Source organism: Tiliqua scincoides, chromosome 2 (genome assembly GCF_035046505.1).
Source record: "Tiliqua scincoides isolate rTilSci1 chromosome 2, rTilSci1.hap2, whole genome shotgun sequence".
In the NCBI taxonomy this organism is placed as follows: Eukaryota; Metazoa; Chordata; class Lepidosauria; order Squamata; family Scincidae; genus Tiliqua; species Tiliqua scincoides.
Window position 1 is genome coordinate 157,495,724 of NC_089822.1, and position 14,760 is coordinate 157,510,483.

General features: G+C 42.6%; 1 protein-coding gene across 1 annotated transcript in view; it reads right to left on the reverse strand.

The window, feature by feature from the left end:
• The window catches only part of UNC13D (unc-13 homolog D), a 35,446-nt gene extending 22,631 nt beyond the window's left edge, over window positions 1-12,815 (reverse strand). Inside the window, exons 1-7 of the mRNA XM_066616111.1 lie at window positions 12,757-12,815; window positions 8,933-8,965; window positions 8,134-8,241; window positions 6,132-6,191; window positions 3,366-3,432; window positions 2,209-2,401; window positions 311-355 (exon numbers count right to left, since the gene is read on the reverse strand). Coding sequence (XP_066472208.1) covers window positions 311-355; window positions 2,209-2,401; window positions 3,366-3,432; window positions 6,132-6,191; window positions 8,134-8,241; window positions 8,933-8,965; window positions 12,757-12,813 — 563 coding nt within the window. The 5' untranslated portion in view covers window positions 12,814-12,815. The remainder of the gene's footprint in view (window positions 1-310; window positions 356-2,208; window positions 2,402-3,365; window positions 3,433-6,131; window positions 6,192-8,133; window positions 8,242-8,932; window positions 8,966-12,756) is intronic.
• Between the last annotated feature and the right edge of the window lie 1,945 nt (window positions 12,816-14,760).

Genomic DNA, 14,760 nt, shown 5'->3' on the forward strand with positions numbered 1-14,760 from the left:
AAGGTTCAGTCCATAAGTCAGTAATAACATATACATACAGTATCCAGCCTCCTCAGTCACTGGCAGCAGTTCCACAGTTATCTCCAACAACTCCCCTACTGCTACACTGGAAGCTCCAGCAGACTAACCTTATGTAGTTAGCTTAGCCAATCAGTGCTGGCTTGGTCACACCCAGGGTGTGTCAGTCCCAGGTGCCTGCTGATTCTGCTGACTCAGCAATCTACACCTGCTCCCTGAACCAACTTGTAAGCTGTGGTTCTGCTTCCCTCAGAACACAAAGCTAACAAAAACAACACTCAGTGATACTCACCACATGTCCAGATGGAATCTAGCGTTCTTTATATCATCAAACTCCCTAGAAAACACAATTTGAATATTTTATTGGTACTGCATGCAAATGACAAAACTAGGTAGAAAAGTAAAATGTGAACTCTAACTAGAGAGAAAGACAAAATTACACAGAGCAGGAGCAGGTCAGGACTCATTCCTATGTGTCTTGTAAACAGAAGTTTCAATTTCTTTGACTTGTTGACTTCTCTTCAGTGTTGGTTCTCATAAGTGAATACCAAGTGACTTTCTGAATTGAAAGGACCTGTGTCTGCAGCTTTCTGAATATCATGTATGTACATATATGAAGCTACCTTATACTATTTGGCCAACTAGCCCAGTATTGTGTACTCTAGCTGAAACTGACCAAACTTCCAGCTGAAACTGACCAAACTGAAGTTTGGTCAGTGAACTCCCTTCACCACTCTATTAACAGGCTTCTCTCATTGTGAGGAACATCTGATTGTAGACCTTATTTGTGCTACTGGTCCTGGTTTTAAGGGCTGCGTGTTCAGTCACCCACAACCCAAAAGAATAGGATGACAATATGGAATGTGAAAAAATATATACTATTCACAGCAAGAGACACCCAAGAGATATGCCTTTAAATGGTGGAAACCTCAAAACCTCAAAATGATGCTCAGTGTGGGAACTTGCATTAGAAATACAGTGCCCAATGTGTTTTGATGCGTTACTGTCTTCAGGGGCACATATATTTTGATTCCACATGTTGTGGTAAGTCTTTCAAAGCACATCTCCAAATGTTCACGTTAAGGGAGACTTGAGAAGTATAAATTTTAAAGCCATTTCTGCCCAACGTTGCATATACGCAACAGTGACCAAATGCGTACACCTGTGGGCCAGGCAAAAATGGGTTAAACAGTGTCCAGTAGACAAAATTTCAGTGAAGTTGCTCTAGAGAGAATTCAAACCTTTTTTCTGAAGACCTGCCTACTATGAAGTCACTTGTTCTATGAGAAGATCTGCTGCTTTTACAGCACAACCTTATACAAGTTTACTCAGAAGTAAGTCCCACTATGTTCAGTAGGGCTTACTTTCAGGTAAGTGTTATAGGATTGTGACTAGTATACATTTTACATCTCTAGCAGCCGAGTTTAGCTTTCCAGTACCTAGATAGGGCCTCATCAATCACAGAAAGCCATCCATCCTGTTTAAAAAATAGAATCTGCCTCTTGAAAGAAGGTTTTTGTTACAGGGGGGGAAAAACACAAAAATAGAATGTAGACTGAGCAGTCTGAGGCTGGGTCCACTATCCTGTCCTGGATCAGACTGCTTTGTATGGCAGGGGCAGAAAAATCAAGCTGCAAGAAGCTGAAGTCATAAACAATCACCATCCAGTAAAGTGCAGTCTGTATATAACCCCTCAGTATCCTATTCCCTGTTCCAGCCCCCAAGCCCTCATAACTTCCATGACAATGCTGATCTGTACAGGAGAGGCAGTTTGGTACAATGATTCTTGCTTGTGGTTCATGCAAGGGGTAAGAAGGAAAAGCACATCAAGGTGGACTCAGGACATCTGAGAGGAATTTTATCATCGGGTGCAGTGTTTCTTTGGGAACTCATCTGGGGTACAGAGTTTCTTTTTGACCCATTCCTTTCTCTATTAGATCAGAATTTCATATGATTATTGAATCACAATTTCTATGAATTACAATATATAAAACTATGCAGGCTTACACAAAATATGAATGCTAGTCTTCATACAACATATGCAAACATTTTCTGAAATCACAGAAAATTTCTGGGGCCCTTCCTTTGGCTCCTGGGCCCCCTTCTTCACACTAGGCCCAGGTACAATTTACCCCCCACAGACCCCTTCTCATGGGCCTTGGGTAGACCAAAGCAAGTGTGCTAACGTACAGTATAAAGGTTTCATCCCACACAGGAGTAAGTGTCTGACTGATGACTTGGGTACGGTGGGTCTGGTCTTCAGGGATCAAATTTTTCACCACAGCCTTGGCTCGTTTTTTATTTTCCTGACGGGAGCTGCTGTTGGTGGGTGAGTCATGCCCTTTAGCTTCTATCCCTAGGAGGCAGTAAGGGTCACTGAAACCTGCAAGGACAGAACTTTGTTACTAAAATGCAGAGCATTGACCTCACATGTTAAGACCTCATCACTACCAGTGAGAACCTGGACGTTTGTAACAACTACAAGCCGACTGTTCTCAAGTAACTCAGAATGAAAATAAATTCATCATTACCTTGTCCCACCAGAGAAATAGGTGCTGGATGATACTAAAATGGAGCAGGCTAATGGCACCAGCTGGACTCAAGAAGTAATGGAAGAAGCACACTCCTTTAGAGGTTGTCTCAAACAACATGGGCAGCCTGAACCCTTGGCCTCTTAAAGCATTTCATATGTAGTGTAGGTGTTGCTTGGGGTCAGCATAAGGGTAAAAGCTTTTCAGGTGGAGTCACAGCCTCTGTAGCATACAAGAGTGGGGCAGGGGGGCTTTCTGCACTGGGTGCAGGCTGTAAAGGGGTGCCAGCATGCCTTTCGCTCCAAATGCCAGGTAGAACTGGGCTCCTCTGTGGGGAATCTTGAAGAGGAGGCCTGGCCTACCTGGCATTTGAATGCTGGGTAGACCTGGCCTCCCTAGGGGGAATCTCATGGCAGCGGTCAGGTCCACCTGCTGCTTCAACTTCTGGGTAGACTTGGCCTTCCCAAGGAGGAAGGTATCAAGATGGAGGCCAGGTCTATTCATGGTTTTGAGCAGCCAAGACAGGCTGATAGGAGCAGTCCACCCTGGGTACTAGAGGAGCTAGGTATGCCACTGCACAACCTGCCCTACATATGCATTAATAGTTTCCTAATAGTAACAGTTAGCATAATCTGATAAACTCAAAGGATTTCACAAGCAGTATTGTATAGTATTAGATTTTTAACTTGCTTTATGTTTTAATTTGTTTTCTTGTTATTATTGAATAGAGCAGAGCTCAGTCTGGAACAAAAGTAGAACTTGCACCTTCAGGTTCCAAAGCATCTGAATGTGAGTTGTAACCTCCTTTCTACTCACCACTAACATCTTTGCCCAGAATGCCTTTTGCTTGCTTCACAGTCACTTTAAGACAAAAAATTGGCCTCTGAAAGAAAAAGAACATTTCTTTGAAGACTTCAACAAACTGCAATCCAATGTGGAAAGGACACTATACTTGGATCAGGGTTTGGTTATAAGGATCCCAGCTTTGGGGTTCTGAGCCACTCACTACTTCTCCACCATGCCCAACAAGTAGCATGTATCAATCAGATTATAGCCTGCCAAGGATTTTAGTAAAATACAGGGAAGGGAAGCCACTGCATCAGTAGTAGAAGGCAGGGGAAACAAGGGGGACACGAATCTGGGGTGTCCTTTGCCCCACCATCTATTCCCTCCAGCCTGCCACAGATACTAGCTTCATTCATCTACTCTCAGCTTGCTAAAACCAAATGAGAAACAGACCATCTGCCCCCCCTGCCTGTGCTCCATCCTTGCATGGGGTTTAAAGGGAATGTGTTTCTTTAATCCCCATGCACAGATGGACTGAGGCAAAGAGATAAGAATATTTTGTTTTGGGAAGGAGGTGCATGCCCCTTCCACCTACCAAAAACCTGCGTAGGGAGACTCCCCAAACAAAAAATTCTCTATGCTTCATCCCAAGTCCATTCTATTTAGGACAGAGACAGTCTCTTTTCTAAATTAACTCCTGCTTGCCCACAAAATTACATATAGCAACATGGCAAACTCAAGGAAGAGAATAATTAAATTTGTGTCCTTATTTCCAACAGCAAGTCTGGAGGTCATTACAGAACTTTCCAGATTGCTCCTTTAACCGTCTGGCTTGATCATGCTTACAGAGAAAGTATGTCACACAGAGAATCCAGTGGCACTTAGGTCCAAGGATGTGTTTACAGGATTGGATAATGTCTTCAGTTTGATCTGCAGATAGAAGACTCTTCCTTTACCATGGCTCCTTGACACTACAATCTTAATATCCTTATTAATCCAAAAATAAATGTCACTAGGTTCAATGGGAACCACTCCCTAGTAACATGCTTGGGACTGCAGTCAAACTTTTTTTTTTCTCTCCAGAGCAGAAAAGTGGCCAAGTTTTAAAAGACAATCAAGGCATGCAAGCACTTCTGACCCTTGATCACATCCCAACCCTGCACAGGGAGAAACAAATGAGTCATTAAATATCTAAGGGATTAAAGAGGAAGTTGTAAAGGGACATTACTTATCCTGGGGTCTATGGAAATATATTTTACAGAGAGTACAATGCCAAAGAAAATAGGGAGGGTGGGAATCCTTAATTTCTCCCCTTCGTGTCTGGTCTTTTCCACAGGAGAAAACATTTTCCTATAATCTGCACAATTATTCTGTAATTCTTTATTCCTGAAAGGTGCTCTGTTTTCTAGACAAAAGTCTGGGGGCCATTTTTGCTACCCAACCCCTCTCCCCTTGTGGCTCCATAGCAATACAAACTTTACAACAACAGAATATTCAGGCAAACTAGTCAACGGGGATCCAGCAGTGCTGGGTGAAGGGGATGCCTAAGTGTTTCTCCATTTTCAGTTGCTTCCCCAGTAGATGCTATACTGGTACCTCTGTGTTTTCTGCTGCAGCAAAGCTGCTGCTGCATGTGAGGTTGTTAAATTAGCAAAACAAAAACATCCTGCAGGAGATATCACATGATCACAGATCTCCTGTGTCATGTCTAGGTTGGCCCTGGGTCATAGCTGGGACATCACACAGAAAATCCAGTGTAAGAAGTTTGTTCAACCCTTCAATATTACATCTTGAAAAGATTTTCTCCTTTCCCATCTGAATGAAATTGGACAAACCTTGATTAAATTTTGGTAGAGCCACTAGGGTCTACATAAAATTGTGTAGGGGGGGGGATTATAATCCTGATAGTCACAAGATGACTTTTTCTCAGGTCCATCTAAGAACCCATTTGATTACGTGGATGCCTTCTTAAACGTTTCCTGCATCCAAATGGCCTTTGGTTATTGCCAAATGAATACAATTTGTCTACACAAACAGGATTTCAAACAAAGGCAATGCCATTCCATCCTTAAAATTAAATGCAATATTATCATCCACCACCCCAATTTGAACACAGGAATGTCTCTAAATTCTGGAATACCCATTCTACAGTAATTTAGAATTAGCAATATGACAAAGGATAGACTACAACACATACTACAATCCTACCTGCCAACTAAGAGCCCATAGCTATAAAAAATATGGATTCATTCCTCCCCAACTCCTTTCACCATTCTGTCCTGTTCACAATATCTGAGAGGCAAAGGAACAGGCTCTTCTCTTTCAGTGCTTGATTTTATGTGAAAATGAGAATTCTAAACCCTTTTGGTAACTCTGAAAATAAAACTGTGGGGATAAATTATTCCTGTTTCACTAACACAGAGTATTTGACTGTCATCACTTCCCCAGAAATGGGGATGAATTTCCCCAGAAATGAGAAGAATGAATTCAAAAACCTTTATAGGACCTCTCTCCCCAACCACTGTATTTGTTTGAATGTATCTATAAACATACAAGCAAAGGGAAGGAACCATGTTAACTGTATTTTGCATCAACAGACCCTCCTTCTCCACAACTGTACTTCCTGAGCAAAAGAGGCACTTCTCATGCACTGGGATTGCAGTCAGAATTTAACCTGAAGCACCTCATCTCCAGCTCAGGTCAAGCCCCTACAGGTACACTGATGGCATTATGCGCCACTGCAGAAACTGCACATCTATCTGATCCCTGTGAATACACACAGTTTGCAAACTTTACCTCCAGCTCTTTGGCCCTCTGTAGTAGAATCTGATGCTCTTCTGGATCCATATTGAAGGCCTGTTTATATATAGGAACATAATTGTAAAATTGCGCAAAATAAGAGAAGGCTAAAGAGAAAAGACCAGAATCCAAAATAACTGAACCATGGTTTTAAGAGACTGATCATGTTGCTGCCTCCCTTTCATAGAGCCTGGGGCGATGGGACCCCAAGCTTTGTGAACAGGAGAAAGCAACACAAACACAGCCTTTAGGATTAGCTTCTTATAACCAAAGCTCACATATTTTGGATTCTGAAGACAGACACTTCATTCAGACCATGCAAGGGAATGTCTGCTAGTGTCTCTTTGTTGCAGTTTTCATGGCTTGTTTCCTTTGTCCTTTGATTTCTAGTACTGCTATTTGAACATTCCCTGTATACATGTCTTTGCTCTTCCGAACTGCAAGTTAGAGAGACGGAGCTGTCCTTTGAGCCAAGCAGGCAGGGTCCATCTATTTGGTAAGGCAAAGCAGCTGCAGATTTCGGGGGGGGGGGCGGGTTCAAGGTGCCCTTCAACCCAGGTCTGCCACCACAGCCACTATTATCACTGCCTCTGTTCAGCCTGGCTTAGATGCAACCAGCATTGATGCGCCTGCTAAAAAAAAGTTAGCAGAAAGTGAATCATTTGCCTCCTCACTGTGCTCCTCACACAATTTCACCAAGCACGGAAGTGCAGGACTTCAAGTTTCCTTTACAGGCACTACATGAATGGAGGAGCTTCTTCATTTGCAATGGTCTCTTTTAGGTCAAATATGGAACGACTGCACTTCTGCAACTGAAGAGCATAGCAAGTTGTTTCATTTTTAAAATTATTGTGCAGAGGAGATAGACCTGAGGCAGCATCGAGTGGCATTCTGGGTCATGCCACCACTGAGGACAAGATGAGAGGTTTAGATAGGTTTGTACCCAGGCTATACAACCCTGAAGGAGGATCATTTTTAGAGCAAAAACAGGATCTATAAGACATCTGTGGAAATGCAAAGTAACCAGGGAGTTGTGCAAATGGGGGAAGACTACATTAAATTACACAATTACAGAGTGTTGAGGAAGGGAACTGCTCTGATTGTAGAAGAGGAGAGGTACCCATACAAAAGAAACAAAAACCAGAACAGGATGTGGTGGAAAGGTTAGCAGCTCTTTTAGTTGCTACTGATGCAAAAGCAATAGCTGGGATCAGGACATGACACAGGGGAAAGGGCAGGCTGCTCCTGGTAAGTACTCCTGGTAATTTTTTGGAACAAGTTGTGCATGAGGGCATAACCTAACCACTGTTACCCTGCACATGCCTGATCTCATCTGATCTCAGAAGCTAAGCAAGGTCAGGCCTGGTTAGTACTTGGATAGGAGACCACCTGGGAATACTGGGTGCTGTAGGTGCTGGGTGCATAGCCTACCTCACCCCAGCAGTGGCTGTCTGCTGGTATTCTTTTGCATCTTTTTAGATTGTGAGCCCTTTTGGGACAGGGAGCCATTTAGTTATTTGATTCTTCTCTGTAAACCGCTTTGTGAACTTTTAGTTGAAAAGCGGTATATAAATACTGTTAATAATAATTAATAATAGTCTTTCGAGACTGAAGGTTGCCAACCATTCTTCTAATCAAACCCAATTTCAGTGCAGTTTCCTTCCTTAAGATGGCACCTGTTGTTTCCGCCTCTCAAATGCCAAATTCCTTTTTTAAAAGGATGAAATCACCCGTTCAATCAGTTTTACTGCAGACTGCTAGTTTCTGCTTTTGTTGTTACTCTCCAACAAAAGAAGAGGATGGAGGAGAGAAGAGCTCATCATATCATAAATATAAACTGCAGAGAACACTAGGTAGCGCCAAGATGTCATTTGGAAGCAATTCAGAAAATAGCAGTTTCTCCCAGTGGGAGTGGAGAAAGTGAATATGAACAAAAAGCCCAAATAAAGTGGACTTTGAGTGGAGCACAAGATAGATAGATTTGATCCCTTGGTCTGACCTTTTGTATGTATGCATACAGCTCATCTGGATCAGCAACATGGTGAGATTCTGGTTTGCCCAAGCGATGGAGAATAGTGTAGAGGACCTCTTCATACAATATGGTGAGCTACAACAGCATGTTAGACATCATGACCAAGCCAACATCTGGTGAATTCACATAATTGCATACTAGATTGTGGACTTGTTATTCACAGGGAATCCTGATAGCTTTAGAGCTGTCATTCACTAGTCAGTGGGATAGGGGCGTCAACCCAGGGTTGGCCCTCTCTAGCAACCAACAGGGATGGATTTCATTCCATAAAATTGGAGAGCATGAAGGAGCCAAAATGTCATCTAATTTCTACCAATGTCACATGACAGGACTCCTATCAACCTACACAATTAACCCAGTACTGCCCAGCCCAAAGGTGTACACATTTGATCCCTGTTGTACTCGTACGTATGCAGTGTTGGGCAGAAATGGCTTTAAGCTTACATTAAAAAAGAAAGCAGGTACATCTCAAAAGCACCTGCAGAGCTTGTTGTTCCAAATAAACTTCTAACCATTTAACACAGGGTGGTTAAGAAGTTCCATACACTAAAAAAAATCAGAAAGCAGCACCCACCCCCCAAATTGACAAATTGTTTCAGGACCAGCCAACCCAGCAAATCACATGATGGGATCAGAATCCTGTATAGCAGCTCTACACATATGGGACTAGATGGGGCTTTGGTCTGATCTAGCCGGCTCTTCTTTATGCCCACTGAGAGCTCTTCTTTATGCCCATTTATGCAGAGAATAAATTGTAGAATGTTACCTCTTTTTTAGAGAATTTATGGGACAGGTCCATCTGGAAAAAATAGGAAAAACAGATTTTACTGATCCACTGTAGCTGAAGCAATACTGCTTGTGTAACAGTGTTAGTATGTAACCGGCTGCCACGCTTTTCCCATTTCCTTCAAGTATAAAAGTGAATTATTCAGACATGCCCAGTACCACAAAGAGACTGACACAGGATATGAACTCATCTCCCAGTCTGGCATTGTACTCCAAGTTTTTCTTGTAAATCCAGGTTGAAAAGACATTCTTCTAGAACATGCAGAAGAGTCAATAAGCTGTAGATATCATATTTACTACTACTGCTCCCCCTCTGGCCTCCACTCTTAACCTCCCAATAACATAATCACTACACAGATTATCTTATCAAGATTTACAACAAACAGAGCTTGGCAGAGCTTAACCTCAGAACCTGTTTTCCATATTAGACTTAGCCCTGGTACACGTAAAGAATAACGGAATGAGTAAAGAATAACTAAGGGCCTAAAGAGATTTCCACAGTGGCAAATTTTGAAGTGCAGGAGGTTGTCATGACACACCCCGCCCTCAACCACAGCCCACTAAGACTACACACACAGGAAAATCAACTTTAAATTCCTTTCAGTGTTTTCTTCGTTGGCCACTTTTTCCTACTTCAAAATGTATTGATCAACATCCTCAAATGAAGTACTGATTATCCCAAAAATCCTGGAGTGGGTTGCAATAGCTCAAAAACAAACGTAGAAAGACTGAAAGACTGACTAAAAATATGCCAAATACATATAAACAGTATAGAGTACAATACATTGAATGTTTACTCAGAAGTAAATTCCACTTCCCCGCCTGCATCTCCTGGAACCCTTCATCCCATGAGAAAAGGTGAATAAGCCCCCAACGCTCCTTAGGAGACATGATCCAGATTTACCTGCACTCCTCCTTCCAGTCACTTGTGCCCCTTCCCTGCTCTATACAAAATCCATCTGTGGGCAGAGCAGATGTGGTTATGCTCTGAGGCCAGTGTCTCAGTTTTCTTCCTGCTGAGCCTGACAGAACTTCTCCACTCCTGTCCTTTGAAAAAGATGTCAAAGGCAACACCTGGGTGCTCCCAATGATGACATCACCATTCCCATTGTAGGAGAAGTCACGGCCCTGCATTCCACCCTGTGTTGCCCGTCCGTCCGCCCGTCCACCTCGACTTGCAATGAAAACAGATCTGGTGATGTGAATGTATCTGAACTCACTTCTTAATGTTCAACTGTTTGTAGTACAGCAGTGCATTAAACACTGGTTGAATGTAACAGTCAGTCTGCAGCAGCCACCTTCTCTTCCTCCTGGTGAGGAACAAACAGTCCTACAGCTGCTTCCCTGAGACTAGCTGCTTTCATGCTGGGGACAATAGGAGGAAGAGGCAAGGGAGCAGCTACCAAATGAGGGAGTTGGCAGCATATGAGGGGAGGGGGGCGGTGCATGTCTGCTAACCTGCCTCTTCTCTACAACTACTGAGGCCATGACTGTCTCTTCCTTATATAGGCCTGTCAAACCTAAGATCACCTGTGAGTGCAAGATGATTGCCTGTCCTTTACCACAGAGTAAAAGCCCAGGTAGACCCCACATTATTGGGGTTCAGGGAAAGAGTTGGGTTTTTTTTAATGCCAGAAATTCTGGCTTACAGGCAGATCTACACCCCACTATCTTGCTAAAGAAGTCAGGAAAAATGATCTGGCTGTTTAGCCTCAAGAATTAAGGTCATAGTTCCCCTCCCCCCCCACACACATGCACAAAAATATTGCAACACTTACATGTTTTCATTGCACAAAACAATAGGATCTAAGCACTAATATTTGCTTCCAGTAAGCACTAGGTACATCCCAAGGAAATCTGCTGTTGATTTTAAGGGACTAGAAAAACAGCTGGAAAATTGGACTGATGTGCTGCACTGAGCTCAGGAGGTGAAATGTTTAAAAATACAATGTATTTCATTGTGAGCAAGTCTGCTCACACTATTAGCAGGGCAAACTTTCTGGTAAAAATATGAAGGAAAATAAGACTCAGGACGATGTGTTTTGCTTGAGGAATCACTGGTTACAGAAAGCTGGTATGGACATGAATTGTTAGAAGACTGTACACATTTATGACTAATAAAAGGCACACTAGCAAGCCCAAGAAGCTGGCTCTGAAGATTCATAGGCTGTAATACATCCAATGTGTGTTCCAAAAAGTAAATAACGCAACTCTTTTGACAATCTATCCATCATCCAATTGATGAGAAGAGATAAGCCATTTCAAGAGGATACATTCCTGGGTACATAAAGGATAAGGTGTGGTTCCACTATAAGGAGGTTTTAGGTGTTTGAGAAAGGCCATCACAAGACACCCATGAACCTCACCCTGTTTGGGGGCTTGTTATAGGCTGCAGTTAAACATAACCCCCTGGACATAAAATCATCCCATCACAGGTACTGCCCCTAGGAGGCCAGGAATGGCATGCAAAATCTTCTTTGCCTGGTTCATCCACTACAAACCATCAAGAATTTCCATCTGTTAATGCTTAACACATAATTATTAAACTTTCTGTAGAGATGTGGATGACGTGACTCTCACTTCCTGTCTCAGAGGCAGAGCTAACTGTTTTAATTTCAGAAGTCTTCCTATTTGCTCTCTATATTTTTATGTTGTTTTTAAAAGATGCTGCTTGGAATTTGCTGACTTTGTTTAGAAAGAGGAGCATCATGCCGTACTATAATGTGTATTAGAGGAGCTTACCGGGATGGGGCAGGAATAGAGAAGAAAGACATTGCACTGGGTGTGGGGGGCAGGGAAGCAATATGAAGTACTGAACAAGCCCTTATTAATATCTGTTTTCTTATTGGGAATTAAAGGGCAGTTTGTATAAAAAGTGTTATTATTAGAGTGTTTCCAGTGAGTTAGATAGGATTACAGCCAAAGTCTTACTTGAATACGGTGGGTTTACTTCTGAGTAAAAATAATAACACCATTTACAAACCATTTTCTAGTTATTATTTATGTAGCACATTCAGGGTGTATAGTTTTTTACATAGAGTGAAATGCCAGGTCTCTGTCCCAAGGAGTTTACAGTCTAGATGATCTCCTCATTCTTATTGTCAAGGCAGTAACTATACATGGATCACTATGCATTTAAATTATGAACATTGCAACAGCAAACAAGCCATTTGTTTTGGGAGTCAAAACTTTGTTCAGTTGTTGAAAACTCTTGTCTTTGGAGTGTTGTAAAATCCACACATGCAAAATCAGCCAAAGTCTCTCAACTTACAATGAATGTTTAGGCAGAACTTGTCAGTAGCTAAAATTATGATGCAAATAATCATTGGATAGTCTACTATAATTTCCTAGCACGAGCAGAGAGGTTATTTTTCAGTTCTGAACACTTGTGCTGTTCCATGACAGGAGATACTCTGTGAAAGTTTCATCCCACACATGAATAAAAAATCAGTTGAAGTCTGATCTCAGCACCTTCCTCCTGGAGGTAGTATACAGTGGCTAGAGTACTGGGCTTGAATGTAGGCAATCCAGGTTCACATCCTCACTAAGCTACAGAACTCACTGAGAAGCCTTTGGCCAGTTACTGCTTCTCAGCCTAACTTATCAGGTAGGGATGTTGTGAAACTAAAATACTGCTCCAAGCACTTGGGAGAAAACGCAAGATACAGTAAGAATTAACAAATGTGTCAGTAAATTAGCAGGTGGTAGCAGAACATGAAATGGGAGAAGCAAAGGGAAGAAAGAAAGGAAAACAGACGTTAATGGCAATTTAAACCACATCCCTGAGGCTAAAAGTCTACCTACCTGGCTTCCATCTTCTCCAGGTATTTCCACCATTGGTCTCTCATTGCTGGGCTCCATGCCCGGCTGGACCAGAGAAAGCTTGAACTAAGTGGCAGCACTGAATGTATTTGTGGTTCAGGCAGAGGCTGAACCCTGAATTCAGAAGTCTGTCCCCACTAGCATACTGTTCCCACCAGCTCACATGCTTAAGAGGAAACCACACTCTTTTATCACACTCTGACCATTGTAACAGCAAACGGAAATGTACAGGGCCCTCCTTTCACAGCTCTGAGTTGCATTTTCTCCAGAGCACTGGGAGTCCTCCATACACCAGTGACCAACCTCTGGCTATCCTCCTTGGCCTGGCTTCCCAGCAGCCATGTATGCTTTCACATGGGAGAGCAGTAACATGCACGGACTGGCTCCCAACTGCTATGTGCCAAGGACAACTGAGGGCTTCCGAGACAGTACAGCTACATCTCAACCAAAGCACATATTCTTAAATTCAAGGCATCCAGAAGCACTGAACAAAATTCAACTCACCTTAACGCTGTTGGAAGTTGCCCACTGTTTTTACTCTCTCTCTCTCTCTCTCTCCGCCTTTGTTATGTGTGAAACTCCAACTCTGCTGGAGAGTTAAAAAAATTTTTTCCCATGGGTAACCTCAGTAAACAAGGCCTGTTTTAATGTTCCGGTTTAGCCAATGGCCATTCTGGGGGGGTGAGGCTGAAGGAGCTTTTCTTTACCAGGTTAAACAGCTGTGTGACCCCCAAGCTTTTTGCTGCCTTGCTGTAGCATCTGTGGTCACTTGCTTGTGCCTTACTGTTTAGGAATTGCAAAACTTACTTGTTCTTTTCCAGCCATCCCCAGCATGATACAACTTGCTTGTGGCATGAAAAGATCTTGGATGATAAACTGGGCTGACCTGGAGGAGGAGGTCCCAGTACAAGGCGACCTATAATTGTAGGAATCTAGAGCCATGGAGAGCACTCCACCTCCCACTGTTGTCAATGGCGAACTGTCACTGTTTAAGTCAGAGCACAGCTATACCTACAGGCTCTCCCTTCTTTCACTGAGAAAAGAAGGCTGCTATTCTCCATAGGTTTGAGGTAAAGCTTTGCTATTCTCTCGCTCTCTCTCCTTTTGCAATCCCAGGTTAAACATACATTACATTTTTCAGTCCTCAGACATTCTTCTATAATTATTTCCACTTAGAGGTCAATCCAAGACCTTGTGGTGCCTGAGAAAGCATGCCAATGCTGCCCCGTTTACCTGATGATATGCCAGCCTCTGCATCCTTCAACTCTACAATGTTGAGTTTAGCACTTTCCCCCCTCTGCATCTCTTCTTCCTCTTTGTCCCCCTCTTCCTTTTCAAAACCAAGGAATAAAAGGAGGAGGAGCAGCAGTGGAAGCAGACAGTGTCGTCATCCCCCCATTCATTTACTTCCTGAAGGGAGCACTTCATTTGTCCTCATGGATGGGCTGACACTGGGTCCATTGATTCTTTTCCCACATTGCTGCTATTTTGCTTAAAATATGGGTTGTTCAAACTAGGCACAGTGCTATAGCTAGGCTGGCTGAAGTCATTCCTGAAGATTTTTTTTTCCCTACATCAACATGTCATTATGCAAAAGTGGCCCTGTTAAAATTTCCAGAATTTCTTTCAGTCGTCACCTGGAAATAGACGTCAATTCTGGAAGATTCCGAGCTACAGCCCATGTTAACATTTATTCATTGTGTTTACGCTTTACCAATTCATTTTTAGATTTTTTTTTACAACTTCTTATTATTTACCCTAGGTCTTTGAAATGGGGCAGGCTGAATGAATAACTCACAGGCGTGTCAAGCAGACAGGCTTGATTACTTGATAAAGTTTCTTGCTCAGTTGCATATTATGAAAGCTATGAGAAACAGCAGCTGTGTATAAGAACCGAGTAGAAGGAAGTAGGACTGCAGGAAGAGAAAAGATGGTCAGGCTGATCTAGGAAGGTGGCAAGGAGAAACTTGAATCAGATACTTAAAA